This window comes from Myodes glareolus, chromosome 3, assembly GCF_982192425.1.
Source record: "Myodes glareolus chromosome 3, mMyoGla1.1, whole genome shotgun sequence".
NCBI lineage: Eukaryota > Metazoa > Chordata > Mammalia > Rodentia > Cricetidae > Myodes > Myodes glareolus.
This window is the reverse complement of record NC_142028.1, coordinates 63,938,989-63,952,293: the sequence shown is the minus strand read 5'-3', so window position 1 is coordinate 63,952,293 and position 13,305 is coordinate 63,938,989. Positions and strand designations below refer to the sequence as shown.

Below are 13,305 nucleotides of genomic sequence, written 5' to 3'. Positions count from 1 at the left end.
GGGTGCCAAGGGGTAGTAGTCGGTGTCTCTTAGACAGAGACGGGCAAAGGAGAAGCTCAGGAGGATCAGGGGGACCCCAGGCTGGGGTCGAGCTGTCCTCTGACACCACCCTGCGGGAGGCAGAGGAACCCCGGGTGCTGCTGTCTGGAGGAGCAGGTTCTCTGGCACTTCGGTCCACCGCGTGCTCCGCGGATCCACAGTTGGGGGGAGCGGACGTCAACGCCTCTCCACCCCACCGCGCTCGGGGAAACTGAGGCCGGGGGCGGTGTCGCGTGCCGCTGTCGCCGCGGCCCCGCCCTCCTGCTCGCCCCGCCCGCGCGGGGGGCGGCGGTGGCGGCGGCGGCTGCGGCGGCGACGCTTCCTGCGGGCGCGGCCGCTGTGGGCGCGGAGCCGCGAGCGAGCGAGCGAGGCGGAGCCGGCGGCCGAGGAGCCGAGCGCAGGTCCCGCGCAGCCCGCGCCGCGAACAAAGGCCGCCATGAAGCCGGGGCCGCCTCGCCGCGGGGCCTCACACGGGCCGCGCGTGGACACCACCACTCACGCGCCCGGGGCCCGCGGGCTGCTGCTGCCACCGCTGCTGCTGCTGCTGCTGGCCGGCCGCGCCGCAGGGGTAAGTGATGGGCCCCAGGAGGGTCCCCCGTGTGTCTCCCCGCGTGTCTGTGCTTGTCCCCTTGCCGCGCGCTCCACGCTGGGTGTGTCCCGGTCTCGCGGGGTCCTCTCCCCGCCGGGAAGCGTGTGCGTCCGATATATGCCGGGTGGCCTCCTCCCCGCCCCCACCCCATCCCTAGCCGCCCACAGGGTCTTGGGGGCTTCTGAGGGGGAGGGGGAAGGAGATGAGTTGATGAAGGTGACCCGCGGGGGTGAATGAGGGTGACCCTGTGTGTGTCCGCCTCTAGGAAGGGTGCGTGGGCACCTGTGGGTGTGGGCACGAGAAGGCTCTGTCCATATGGGTGGATGCCATCGGCACCCCGTTTCACACGAGGGTGACCCATTGTGCACATCGGCAGTGTGCCTGCCGGATGAGGGGGTGTGTGCGTTGACCCATGGGAGTGTGTGAAAGCATACACATGTGTGTGCAGGTGTGTGGTGATGGTGGGCCTGTGAAGCCCCCACCTCAAGAGACATGGGTGTGTGTGCTGGCAGAGGTGTGTACTAGGTGACCCCTGACTGTCCCTTTGAGAGACCGAAGTAGCTGTGGGGTTGAACTTAGTCCTGGCTTCTCTAGGGGAGCTGGAGGAAGAGGGTCCTGCAGGTGGATGAACATCCCTGCCCTGAGGAACCCAGGTCCCAAGTGAGTTCTGAGTTGACAGGTGTCTAGATGTGGGCTGAGTGAGCGGGGGACTTCTAGGTCCTACCACCATGGCTGACTCCAGGAGCAATGGCTGTCCCCACCCCTCGGATGACCACCAGAGCCCAGGCTGGCTGGCACACCCCTTCTCCTCTAACCACAGTGACCAGGCTGTTGGGAGGCAGGAAGGGCCCTGAACTGCTCTGAGGATCATAGGCTCCTCAGGCTGTGAGCTTTGAGGAGGAGGACCCCAGGATAGTGCCTGGTGGTCCATGCCTTGTCTTCCCCCCTCCCCTGTTAGGGGTGAGGGGAGAGGTACTTGAGAAAATGAAGGCACTGCCCACTCTGGCGGTTGGAACTGCTTCTTGGCAGCATTATAGAAAATTATCCTTGACATCGCAGACCTGGTTTCAAAGTCCGGTGACCACCACCCCTTCGTGGTGAGATCTTGAGCCAGCTGGCCACTCCTCTGAGCCTCAGGTTTCCCCTCTGCAAAGAGGGACCAAGGGTGCCTCACCAGAGGAAGAGAGGACACAGAGGCCCTTTTGATGGCATTTTGGTGTGACTGCAAAGGGCTGAGGACAAATGGCCCCAGGGAGGCAACTGTCCCTAGAAGGGAAAAGGCTATACTCTACCAACAGTAGGGAAAGGCTCTAGGGAGAGTGTGGGGACCGACAGAGAGCAGGGCCTCAGCCAGGCAGATGTGAGGGTCAAGGGGGGCTGGCATGGTACCGACCAGTGCTGACTGACATGCCTAGGTGGCGGGCCTGGCTGAGTGAAAGCAGGGACTGTGGAAGGGGTGTGAGTCAGAGACGCTTTCTCTGTAGGCATGTTGTCCTCCCGGGGCCTGGGCTCCACTCTGACGATGGTGACTTGGGAAGCTTAGGGTTAAAGGGTGGTGCTAGGCTGTTGGGATGCCACACCAGAGGAGACTTGTGCTCCCAGCCAAAGGGTCTGAGGTTAGACCAGAAGAAGCCCAGCTGCGGGTTCCAGGAATGGCCTCTGGTGGGGCCTCTGAGGATAGCAAGGGGCAGGCAGTGGCTGGCTCAGCAGGGGAAGAACAGGATGACCCCGGGTCTTCTCACCAGTCTGGGAGGGCACGGGACTTGGTGATGGGCCCTGGGGGATGGGATTCTAGGGAGGAGAGGAGGGTGGTTTCACTAGGCTGTGGCTGGCAAATTGGGGGTGTGGCCTGACCTGGAGTTTCAGTCTTGACAGACTGGTTGTCTAAGGCTGTGAGGTCCTCAGGCCACCTCAACTGCTCTGCTTAAGTGACTCTCAGGATGTCGTGGAGTGTGGGGACACCAGAAATTATAGCCTTTGGAGAATGCTGTTTTAAAGTTCAGGTCTGGGAGGGACCATAGATGTCGTTCACTCTGCTCTCGGGGGTGGATTTTCACTGATTTGTAGCTGTGTGACTTTGTGGAAGTGACTTAACTGTCCTGTGCCTCAGTTCCCTGTATAAGATAATAGAACAAGAAGCCCGTATGGTGCTTAGTGTATGTGGATCTCTCTCTCTGTCTCTCTGTCTCTCTGTCTCTTTCTTTTTTGAGCCAAGGTCTCATGTAGCTCAGACTGGCCTCAAATTTTCTACATAGGTAAGGATGATCTGCTCTCCGACCCTCCGACTTCTACCTGCCAAGTACTGGGATTACAATAGAGTCACTATGCCTAGTTGTTGTCCCCCCCCCCCCCCCCGAGACAGGGTTTCTCCGTAGCTTTGAGCCTGTCCTGGAACTAGCTCTTGTAGACCAGGCTGGCCTCAGACTCACAGAGATCCTCCTGCCTCTGCCTCCTGAGTGCTGGCATTAAAGGCGTGTACCAGCACCGCCCAGCTGCCTAGTTCTTTTTCAGAGTTGCTCTTGTGTGTTTGGGAAGGCAAGGTGCCCCTGACATCTAAGAACCCTTTCTTCTTGCCCTTCCTGGCTGCTCTGGTGAGCTGGTGTCCTCGCTATAGAAGCGACAAGCTGGGGACTCTTGGGCTGTTCAGGTCAGGAAGCATAGTGAGCAGAGGAAAATTCAGAGGCCCAGTAACCCAAAGTCCTGATGACTCCCCGGGCTGCTGGGCACCAGGGGCAGCAGCTGTGTGATCTGGGTAAGTCTCTCGCCCCTAAGACCGCTTTGTTCATTAGACAGTGCCAGACTCAGGCCCCTCAACTGGAGTGTGCTGGCGTTCACTGGAGGTGGGACTTCCATGGAGGGAGCCTTAGGGGCTTCCTGGAGGAAGAGGGCTCCTGAGCTAAATCGACAGGGTTCACAGCAGGCAGCCTGTGTAACCCTCCACGCAGACATTCTGTCACCTGTAGAAATGGTCAGATTTTCTGGGCTGTTGGGTTGGACCTGAAACCTGCTGCTCCCTGCGGGGTGGACTCAGCCTCCTAAAACTGGGAAGCTGTGGATGGGGTGAGTAGGCAGGACCACCTGCTTCCTTCAGGGAAAGGAAGGCTCCCCGGAAACTGCCTGGGGTGGGGGCTGCTACTTAGAGCCCTCTGGGCCAACTGCGGGCTCGGCTGATGAGGGCTCAGGGTAAATGCCACAGTTCCAGGCTGAATACTGGACACAGCTCTGACGCCCTGCCCCCAGAGCGCTATGTGGTTGAGTGTAGGGTGTGCTCTGGACAGTCTCAGAAATACCCAGAATCTTTCTTGTACAGTTGAGGACATGAGCCACAGAGACACTTGGTGGCTTGCTCAGAGCCATGTAGACAGAAACTGGCTGTTTTGAGCCGGGGCCAGCCTGGCTCTCAGTCCTGAGCATCAGTCCTGATCTATGCCCTTGTGCTACGTGAGCTTAGGTACTTTACCTCTCTGGAGTCACCTTACGCCCCCAAGTTATGTATTTATTAAAATATTTTTGACAGGTGGTGCACGCCTTTAATCCCAGCACTCAGGAAGCAGAGGCAGGCGGATTTCTGTGAGTTCGAGGCCAACCTGGTCTACAAGAGCCAGTTCCAGGACAGCTAGGGCAGTTACACAGAGAAACCTTATCTTGAAAAACCAAAAAAAGAAAGAAAGAAAGAAAGAAAAAAAGAAAGAAAGAAAGAAAACAATTTTTGAGACCAAGTCTCATGCTGTAGCCCAGGCTATACTTGAACTCATGATTTTCCTGTCTCAGGCTCCTGATCGTTGGGATAATAGGCAAGGGCCACATCATCACCTCTTGGCTACCATTTGGTGGGTGCCCAGTCTTCTCATAGATGCCATCCCTGCTCTCGTTTAATTCTCTTGTAGTTTCGTGAGCTGTAACAAGCAGCTAGTGGGGAAAGATCCTGCCTAGGGCTCTTCCTCTACCAATTTACAGGTCCCTGTCACCTGCAAAGGAGTGACTGACTCTAAGGGCTCTTGAAAGATGTGTACAGCTTGAGGGGTTGGGCTGAGTCACATGGTGAACATAGGGTAGAAGGCACTTGGAATCTTGGATGATAAGGGCGGAAAGACCCAAACCCCTCGAGTACATCTGAAGCCTGGGCCATGCCTGGCTCTGCACAGGTGACCTGACCCTCCCGTGCACCCGTCCTCCATCTCCCATCCCCAGAAACCATTAGGTGCCCAGCACCATGCCCCAGCTTGCCCTTCAGAGCGCCAGCTCTCTGACCCTCACTGTCTCTCTGTTGGCCGAAAGGATGTGGGACTCACAGGGTCCAGGACAAGAGGAGGGGAGTCACAGTCCTTTCTTGACAAACGTGGAGCTTCTGGGACACCCAGAGCCACCCTGTGCAGTGGGAACTGAGCATAGAAGCGGAGATAATGCAGCTGGGCCAGGCCCTCTGCTCCTGTGTGGCCAGGAGCAGTTGGTGAACTGGGCAGGGACCTGCCCTCTCCAAGGCAGGGGCTGTGGACTGGGAGGCGCCAGGGGGCTGCATAGGGCGGGCCTGTGGTGACGTTGTCACCACCAAGTCTGGCCAGGACCATGAGGTTGTGGCTCTGGACTCCAGCCCAGCTTCGTGCAGCCCTGTGATTTTGTCTGGGGGTAGGGTGACCAAGCTGGGCACTGCCTGGGGGCTGGCCCCTCGTCTTCACCCCCCCTCCTGCTGACTCCCACACCAACCAGAGTACGGCCTGGACTGGTTACCACTTGGACCTTTCAGATCTCTGTTCCACAGAATGTACTGGGAACGTTAGCTTTGTTGCCTGCCCCCTTCCACTTGTCTTGGCTCCCAGCCTTCTAAGATTCCGGGAGGCTGGGCAACCTTCACTTCCGGCCCCTCACTCCAGAGCAGGCCCCCAGCCAGAGGGGTGGCCATTTCCCCTCCTCCACTCCCAGGCTTGGTCTGAGTGCCAAACAGGAAACGGTGATTACAGGGGGGAGTCTGAACAGCCTTGACTCGGGGGGCAGCTGTGGGATAGGGGTAGGGGGACCCTGACAAATGAGGGTCCCAGGCTGGGGCGACCATGCTGGCCTTTCATACCAGGTGGAGGAATTGTTTTAATTCCCACTGCTGGAGCTGTGAGAGGCTTGACTTCCCACCAAGACCTTGGTGCTCTGTCTGTTTTGGGGGCCACTGAATCTGAAAGTAAACTTGAAACTGGAGAGCAGAGACCCCTGAGCCAACTGGTGAGGGCTGAAATCCTGCTATTCTCAGTTTCTTGCTGTGTAACCTGGGTACATTCGCCCAACCTTTCTGAGCCTCAGTTTTTTCTTTGCCACGGGGCTTTGGGAGTTAGGATGTGAACAGGGAATGGCCACTCCTGCAAACCTTAGATTAGCATCTTGCTTTTAACTGCCTGGGCCTCTTTCTTTCTTTCTTTCTTTCTTTCTTTCTTTCTTTCTTTCTTTCTTCCTTTCTTCCTTTCTTCCTTTCTTCCTTTCTTCCTTTCTTCCTTTCTTCCTTTTTCTTGCACTCTTGATCTTATGAAGGAACTGATGTCTGGAAACAGGGCCAGAATTCCCTTGCAGAGTGTGGGAGCCAGGTTTGAATGGCCTGAAGCAGAGCCCTGGGCCCTGAGAAGGAGAATTTGGGTTGGGATGCCCAACTGCAGTGGACTGGATTTAGGCCAGATTAGACAGAGTATTTTCCAGCCTCTACGAGGCTGAGTTTCTGGGAATTCTGTCCCCTGTAGTGCAGGATAGAGGCAGGTAGACCTGCCTACTGCTCAGGCCCCGTGGTCCTCGGACTCCTAGAAGATCAGGTTGCCTATACGCAAAGCCTTGGGTAGGGTGGTGTTTGTGGAATCTGAGCAACCATCGCCCACGCACCCACGGACCTTTAGCCCAGAGCACATGATTGTATTCTGTTGGTCCCCCAGGCTTGGCTAATGTGGGCTAATGGCTAATAGGAAGGAACCTTGGAGTGGGTGGATCCTGCAGAGATGGTCATCCTCAGCCAGTGCCTCACAGGGGGTGGCCTGGACCTTACCCAAACATGGTGGCTCATTCTGCAGCTCTGAGTAGCTCACCGAGCTTTCCAGACTCTCTGGGAGACTGGCATCACCACCTTGTTTATAGGGCTCTGGGTGGATGAGATCCCCACCACAGAGCTCACTCTATCAGAAGGAGGTGGAGTCTGGGCTCAGCTGCCCCCCCCCCCCCGTGCTGGGGCTCTACCCTGAGGGACTAATCTTGTCCTCATACCTTCAGGGGCGTCCTGTACCTGAGCAGCTCTAAAGCATCCTGCGCCCTCTCCTTGCCTGGTAGCCCCTCCCCCCAACACACACACTTCAGCTCCTAGCCAGGATGTGAGAGTCATGTGGGAGCAACAGCAGTGGCATCTGGGGGCCTAATTGCAGCTGACTGATGGCCAATTTGATCGCCCGTAGCTGGCACCAGAATGGGTGGGGGCTTCCCTCCAGCTCCAGGCCCAGGGGACAGCTGAGCAGTCCTGAGGGTAAGGAGAGCTGTTGGCCTCTACACTGGGTACCTAGTCGAACCCATGCCTGGCACACTACTCCAGGGTGAAGCAGGTGGGGGTCCATCCACCCTCTTCCGACTCTTGTTGCTGCCTCACCTGGGGTACAGTGCTTGCATCTGAAGCCCGCCCGCTTCCTGGCTTCAAGGTTCCCACTGTAAAAGTGGCGGAGGCAGACAGTAGGGAACGGCAGTTGGCAGGCACAGTGGTCAGAACATATGGGGTTCTGCAAGACACTCGGCACCTCTGGGTCCTCAGCAGGTTTGCTATGTTACCTTCTTTCACTTGGAACGCTGAGACTTGGGCAGCAGATGGCTTGCCAAGGTGGACACTGGCCTCTCCATTCTTCCAGGTGCTTGTCTGGAGCGCTAGGGCCACCAAGCAGAATATACAGTGGTGAGGGTTTGGGCATGGCACTTGGATCCTGATCATGGATGGCTTGGTTGGCGTAGTAGTCTTCATTGGGTACCTACCGTGTGTGGGGCAGATGCTGGGGGCTAGTATGAACAGCCTAGCTGCCTGACTGTGGATGGCTGTGGGAGGGTGTGACACTTGTGGAGATGGGGACCAGAAGGACTTCTGTCCACTCAGGGCAAGCTTAGCCCTGCCACTGGAAGGGGCTCCCTTTATGTGAGAGGGACTGGTGGCTCCCGGCTCATCAGGCTCTGGGGGGCAGAGCTGGTTCCGCAGTCACTAGTTACAAGGGTGGCAGGTTTTATTTTTAGTATCAGCTTCCTCTAAGATTGACTGGGCTCAGAGGTGAGTCCTCTGGCAGCTCATTCAGGGAAAGGGAACCATCTGTGAAATGGAGCCATTGGATGGGGTGATCTGGGCCTGCCAGTCCTCACAGCTGATGACAGGGCCTGACCGCGTGTCCCACACCCTTCACGTGCCCTGTTCATGGTTCCTCTTGGGTAAGAGTGGGAGAGTCCCTTTCCTTTCCGGTCACACTGAGTGCCACCTCTCTCCCTGACCCTGGGGGCATGACCACTCATGTCCAGGCCACCCAGGGACCGTGCACTGAGTCAGCTTTCTAGGATAAAGGAGGAAGGGTGGGAAGTCTGGCACTGGGTCCTTATCCTCAGCTGCTGGAATCTGCCGGTGTCCACAGCCACTATCTGACCTGTGTCCCCTTGGTGTCCGGCTCTTGACCTTATGAAACATCAATTTGGAGAAGGAAGGAGACATGGAAGTGAGGTGGTGGTTTGGCTCTGGAGGCCGAGGGCTGACTTATGAAGGAAGTGACCTTAGTTCCAGGTCACTTGAAGGATGGCAGAGGGGTCAAAATAGACAAAGGCTCCAAAGCAGGAAGGGCCATGATCTATTGGAAGACCAAGCTGTGAGGCTGCCAGCTGCAGGAGGAGCAGCGTGTGTGGAAGGGGAGCATGCTGCTCTTTGGGATGGGGCACTTTTCTCTGTCCCTGTAACTGGCCACTTCCTGGTCCCTGGTCCTGTGCCTCAGCACATTCTGGGGTTAGCCAGTTGACCCCACCCCACCCAGCCTAGGCCGCATATTGGCTCCCAAGGTGGGCTGTCAACCTTTGTGTTCTGCCCAGAAGGCAGAGGGTGTGGCCGGAAAGATGGTCGTGTGTATCAGAACTCGCTCAACCTTGTTAGAAAGGCACGGCCATTATCTTGATTTTTTAAATGTGAGAGGAACACAGAGATGGAGTAATTTGCGTAAAGTCCCAGAGCAAGTTAGAGCTGAGTTGGGATTTGAACACACGTAGTCGGGTGCTAGAGTCTTAGCTATTATGTAAACCTCCCACAGTACAGCAGTTGCAGGTATTGCTACGGGAATATTGAGGCAAAGGTCTTGCCAGATCCCCGAACTCGTGTGGCTGCTGGGTGCTCACCCAGGTCAGGGGCTCCTTGGCTTCGGTAAGGACAGTTCTCTTTCATTGTCCCCACTGAAGCTAACCCAGGCTTGAGGGGAGGGGACAGGTGGTGGTAGAGGACCCAAAGTTGAAAACTGAGCAAGTTGATAACTGAACTGTGATTGAGAACCTTCTGGCGTTCCAGGCTGGGCACCAGCCCCTACACCAGTTTCTGTCTTTTACCTGTCTCTGTTTTGCCCCGAGTGCAGGCTTAGTTCCACTTGTTTCTCTCAAGACGCCTCCCTGCTGCCCCAGCTGCTCTCTGGTCCCGAATGTATACCACATCTATTCCCATCATTCTTGGTGCACTGCATCCCACTGGTTCCTCTGCCCTTTGCGCGATCCCACCCAAGACTTCTGGGTAGCCCATTGTCTGACTTTTCCACACCTGTGCACATCTTCTCTCTTCTTCAGTGAACTTCTACTCATACTTCAGAGCCCAGCCAAAATGGCCCTTCTTCCTAGCTGCCGGCCGAATACTGAGGGAGGCCTCTTCTGCCCCTACCTCTTCTGGATTCCCAGGCTCTGCTCTTCTGAACATTTAAGATTCTTTGCCAAGCCCCGATCCTATTACATTGCTTCATCTTGTCTGGCTCCCCACAGGGTTACATTGTTACCTCCCCTCTGGGGAGCCCTGTCTTGGATACACTGTTGCAGCTGCTATCCCCACCTTCCCCATTACATCATCTCCCTGCCCAATTCGCACATTCACTTTCTTTCATTTTCCCCAGTCTGACATTGCTGTATTGTTTCTTTTTCCCTACTTTCACACATCCTCATTTTGATTTATTTCTGGTTCTTCTCACTGTAACACCTTGTCTTTTCTCCCCGGCCCTCCCCCGCATGACCCCCAAGCAGGGGAGGAAAGGGGAGTGGAGGACAGCTGGGGAGACTTTAGCTATGGTGCTTCAGTTTAGGAGCGGCAGGGGGTAGGGATGGGGTGTGTAGGGGTGCTTGCTTTGATGCCACCTTTCCTGAAGGTGGTAGGCCCTGGGGACTGGGTTACCTGGAGGTGTCCCCCTCTGCTACTCTTCCCCCTCCTCTGATCTTCTGTCCCCTCCCTTCCCCCTTTTCTCTCTCCACTACTCTGATTCCGAGGCTGTCCCTCCCTCTTTGCCTGGCTGACTGGAACCTCTCAACCCTGGCTGGGACTTAGTGGGTACTTGCGGTTTTGTTTCTCAGGGACAAGGTCTGGTTAGAGCTGGGATGATCAATCCTTTGGGAGCCCCCACCTGCTGGTCAAGCGCTCATCTCTCCCTTTGTTTGACACCCCCCTCCCCCCCAGCCACTAAAACTTTGAGGCCAAAGCTGCTTTGAGAACAGTAGATACTGGTCTTTCTGTCAGGACCCTGTGCCCTCTGGGAGCCGGGAAGCTTGTGCAATCCTGTTCTCACATGAAGTGGGGGAGCTATTTCAGACCTGGCCTGGAGGCTGTGAAGACATCTGGTGACCCTTCTCATGTGCTCTTACCATCGTGTTTCTGTCAGGACTTACACTTGGGTGAGTGATGTAGGTCATGGGCATGCGGATGTATGTGGATCTCATCAGGTGTCTGAGCTGATGATGCATGGGAGCCTAGAGTAGCAGAGGTAGATTCCTGTTTATGCTGGGGAGGTCAAGAGTCCCCAGAGACTGCCTCTCCCATTCCCCAGCTGCTGAGGTTCATCCCTAACCCCGTGACTGCAGACGGATTTTGGTGGAGGAAGCTGGGAGAGTCCTGCCTGCATCGTGAGGCTCTGACATACACACAGCGGCCGGGAAGTAGCTCAGTAGTTGAAGTTCTTGCCGTGCAAATGTGAGGACAAGAGTCTGGATCTTTAGAATCTGGGTAAAAGCTAGGTGAGTATGGTGGTCTACCTAGTAACACAGCACCCAAGAGGCTGAGACAAGGGGTCCCTGAGACAAGCTGCCTAGCCATGCTTCCAGAAACTGAATTCCGGGTTCAGCAGGAGCTTCAACATGAAGGTGGAGCATGATCACGGAAGATACCCGAAATCAACTTTAGGCCTCCACATGCATGCACGTGTGCACATGTATGATGCATGCACACATGTGAAGACAGATGAATGCACAGCGCAGGCACAGCACACTGGAGCTGTGCTCACGGGAACAGGCCTGTCCCTAATCCAGACCTTAATCCCAGGGTCCAGAGCTCTGGTCAGGGGCAGCTGGTCATCTGACCTCCTTAGGGAGATTAAGGCAAGGGCAGAGGGGACACTGGGAGCTCTGTCTCCTACCCAACCCCCAGGGACACTTGACTCTCATCCACCAAAAAGCTAACTTTGGACCCCTCAGAGAGCTGGTTCTATATGCCACTCATAAATCCTGGGCGCTGACAGGGTGGGAGAGAAGAGAAGAGCTGTGTGTCCCCCAGGAAAGGGACAGCTAGTAGAGAGAGGCCAGGAGGGGCATCTCCCATCACTTAGGTACCTGCCTATCTGCAGTGGTCCCTGATTCAGAGTCTTCAGCACCACCGATTCTGGTACTGAGCCATCTCTGATGAAGCAGGAACAGAAAGCTCAGCCGGGAGATGTCGTGATTTAGGTCCTGAGCATGGGTATTGCTGGGTTGGGGACATGTCTAGGTGGAGAGGAGGCCTGAACTGGAGGCTCTCGAGGTGAATAAGGACATTGTTGGTCACCCGTAGAATGGGGTAGCAGCTGGCACTAAGCAGGCCAGGCCGTGGCTGCATGGCCGCTGTGCCGAGCATGGTCCCATGGTGGGCAGCTGGGCCCTGAGGCATTTCAGAGTGAGCTGCTGGAGGAGATCCGCATGGACTGTGACCCTGAGGTGACTGTCCCTGGCCTGCCGTGGAGAAAACATCCCTCACTACCCATGGCCCAATTGTATCGGGGGAGCCTCACCTCTTCTTCCCCCCTCAGCTCTGTCCAGGTTTGGATGGGTAGCAGTGTGTTCAGGTCATGGGAGGAAGGTGGCTTGAATGCCAGGGCTGTAACTTGTCAGCTGGGTATCCTTGGGCAGGTCACCTTGTACTTGTGTCTCCGGATCCCCGCTGTAGTTCCTGCTCCACTCATGCGGCCTGCTGCCAAGCTCATGGCCAAACTGTGGCCAGTGTGTTGGTAGTGGGAGGAGTCTCAGCCACCAGAGGTGACAGTTGACACCCCCACCCCCGTCCCCACCCCAGGCTCAGTGAACAAGACTGTCCTGGCAACAGCCCGCTGGCTGACGTCCAGGTTGGTGGCTATCTTTTCAGCTCAGGCCCTCTGTCACTAACACTTCTTCAAAGCTGGATCTTGGGCAAGACCATCTGGGACTCATTCATTCAACCTCATTCATTCACTCCTCCCCTCTTTCATTCATTCATTCGCTTATTCATTCACTCCTCCCCTCTCTCATTCATCCATTTTCTTACTCATTCCCTTCTTCACTTAATTATTTGTTCTCTTATTTATTCATTCCTTCTTCACTCTCTTATTCCTTGCCCCCCCCCACCCCATTCTTTCATTCCTGAGGTTGGGCTGGAGGCAGCTGGCCCTCTGCTGGCCTTGCCACATGCAACTTCCTGTAGGGAGGGTGCCTGGCAGGTATTACGGGGGATTTTCCAACCTTGTCTGGGACAGGTCTTGGAGGAATTCTTGGACGGGGGTGTGGTGGCTTTGTTTTGGGGCTGCAGAGTGGGTGGAGGGCAGAGCCCTCAAAGTCTTTGGAGGCAGAGTGGACTCTGAGCCCAGGAGGGAGCTTGTGTTAAAGGTTGACAGGACATATATATATTTGGGTCTTGGGATGCTGATGAGCGCAGGGACAGCGTGTAGGGCTTTCCACACTCCCCCCATCCTGTCACGGAGGGGACACTGAGAACCTGCCAGACAAAGGCAGGCAGCTGGGGCCTGGGCCAGGCCTCAGGACAGACGGAGCCTCCGTCTGGGAGCCGAGAGCGGAAACTGCCTGGGGCTTGGCAGCTGCTGCTGGCTTGGTAGAGGTTTGGCCTGGGAGCCAAGTGAAGGTGGGTAGGGTTGAGGGACAGACCCTGAAGCCCACGGGCTGTCTGTCCTCGAGGCTACACTAGATAGCCACAAGGCAGGGGACATATGGACTTGTGTCCAACCTCTGGGCCCCCTCTGGCCCTGTACCTTGTTAGAGCAGCCAGTTGAGCTCCTGAGGGGGAATCTGGGAGCTGCCTTCTCCTCTGGGGCCCTCTCTGGATCTGAACTGCACTGGCACCCTCCAGTGGCCCTTTGAGAGACGGTGGCCTACAAACACAGAGAGGTCTGGCTGGGCCCTGCCTACCTGGGGGCTCCCAGCAGAGGTTTGCAGGTTTGAAGATGGGTACCATGTAG

At 56.3% G+C, this 13,305-nt stretch overlaps 1 protein-coding gene across 1 annotated transcript in view; it reads left to right on the top strand.

The window, feature by feature from the left end:
• The first annotated feature begins 414 nt into the window (after positions 1-414).
• The window catches only part of Sdc3 (syndecan 3), a 33,381-nt gene continuing 20,490 nt past the window's right edge, over positions 415-13,305 (top strand). Inside the window, exon 1 of the mRNA XM_048434210.3 lies at positions 415-607. Coding sequence (XP_048290167.2) covers positions 476-607 — 132 coding nt within the window. The 5' untranslated portion in view covers positions 415-475. The remainder of the gene's footprint in view (positions 608-13,305) is intronic.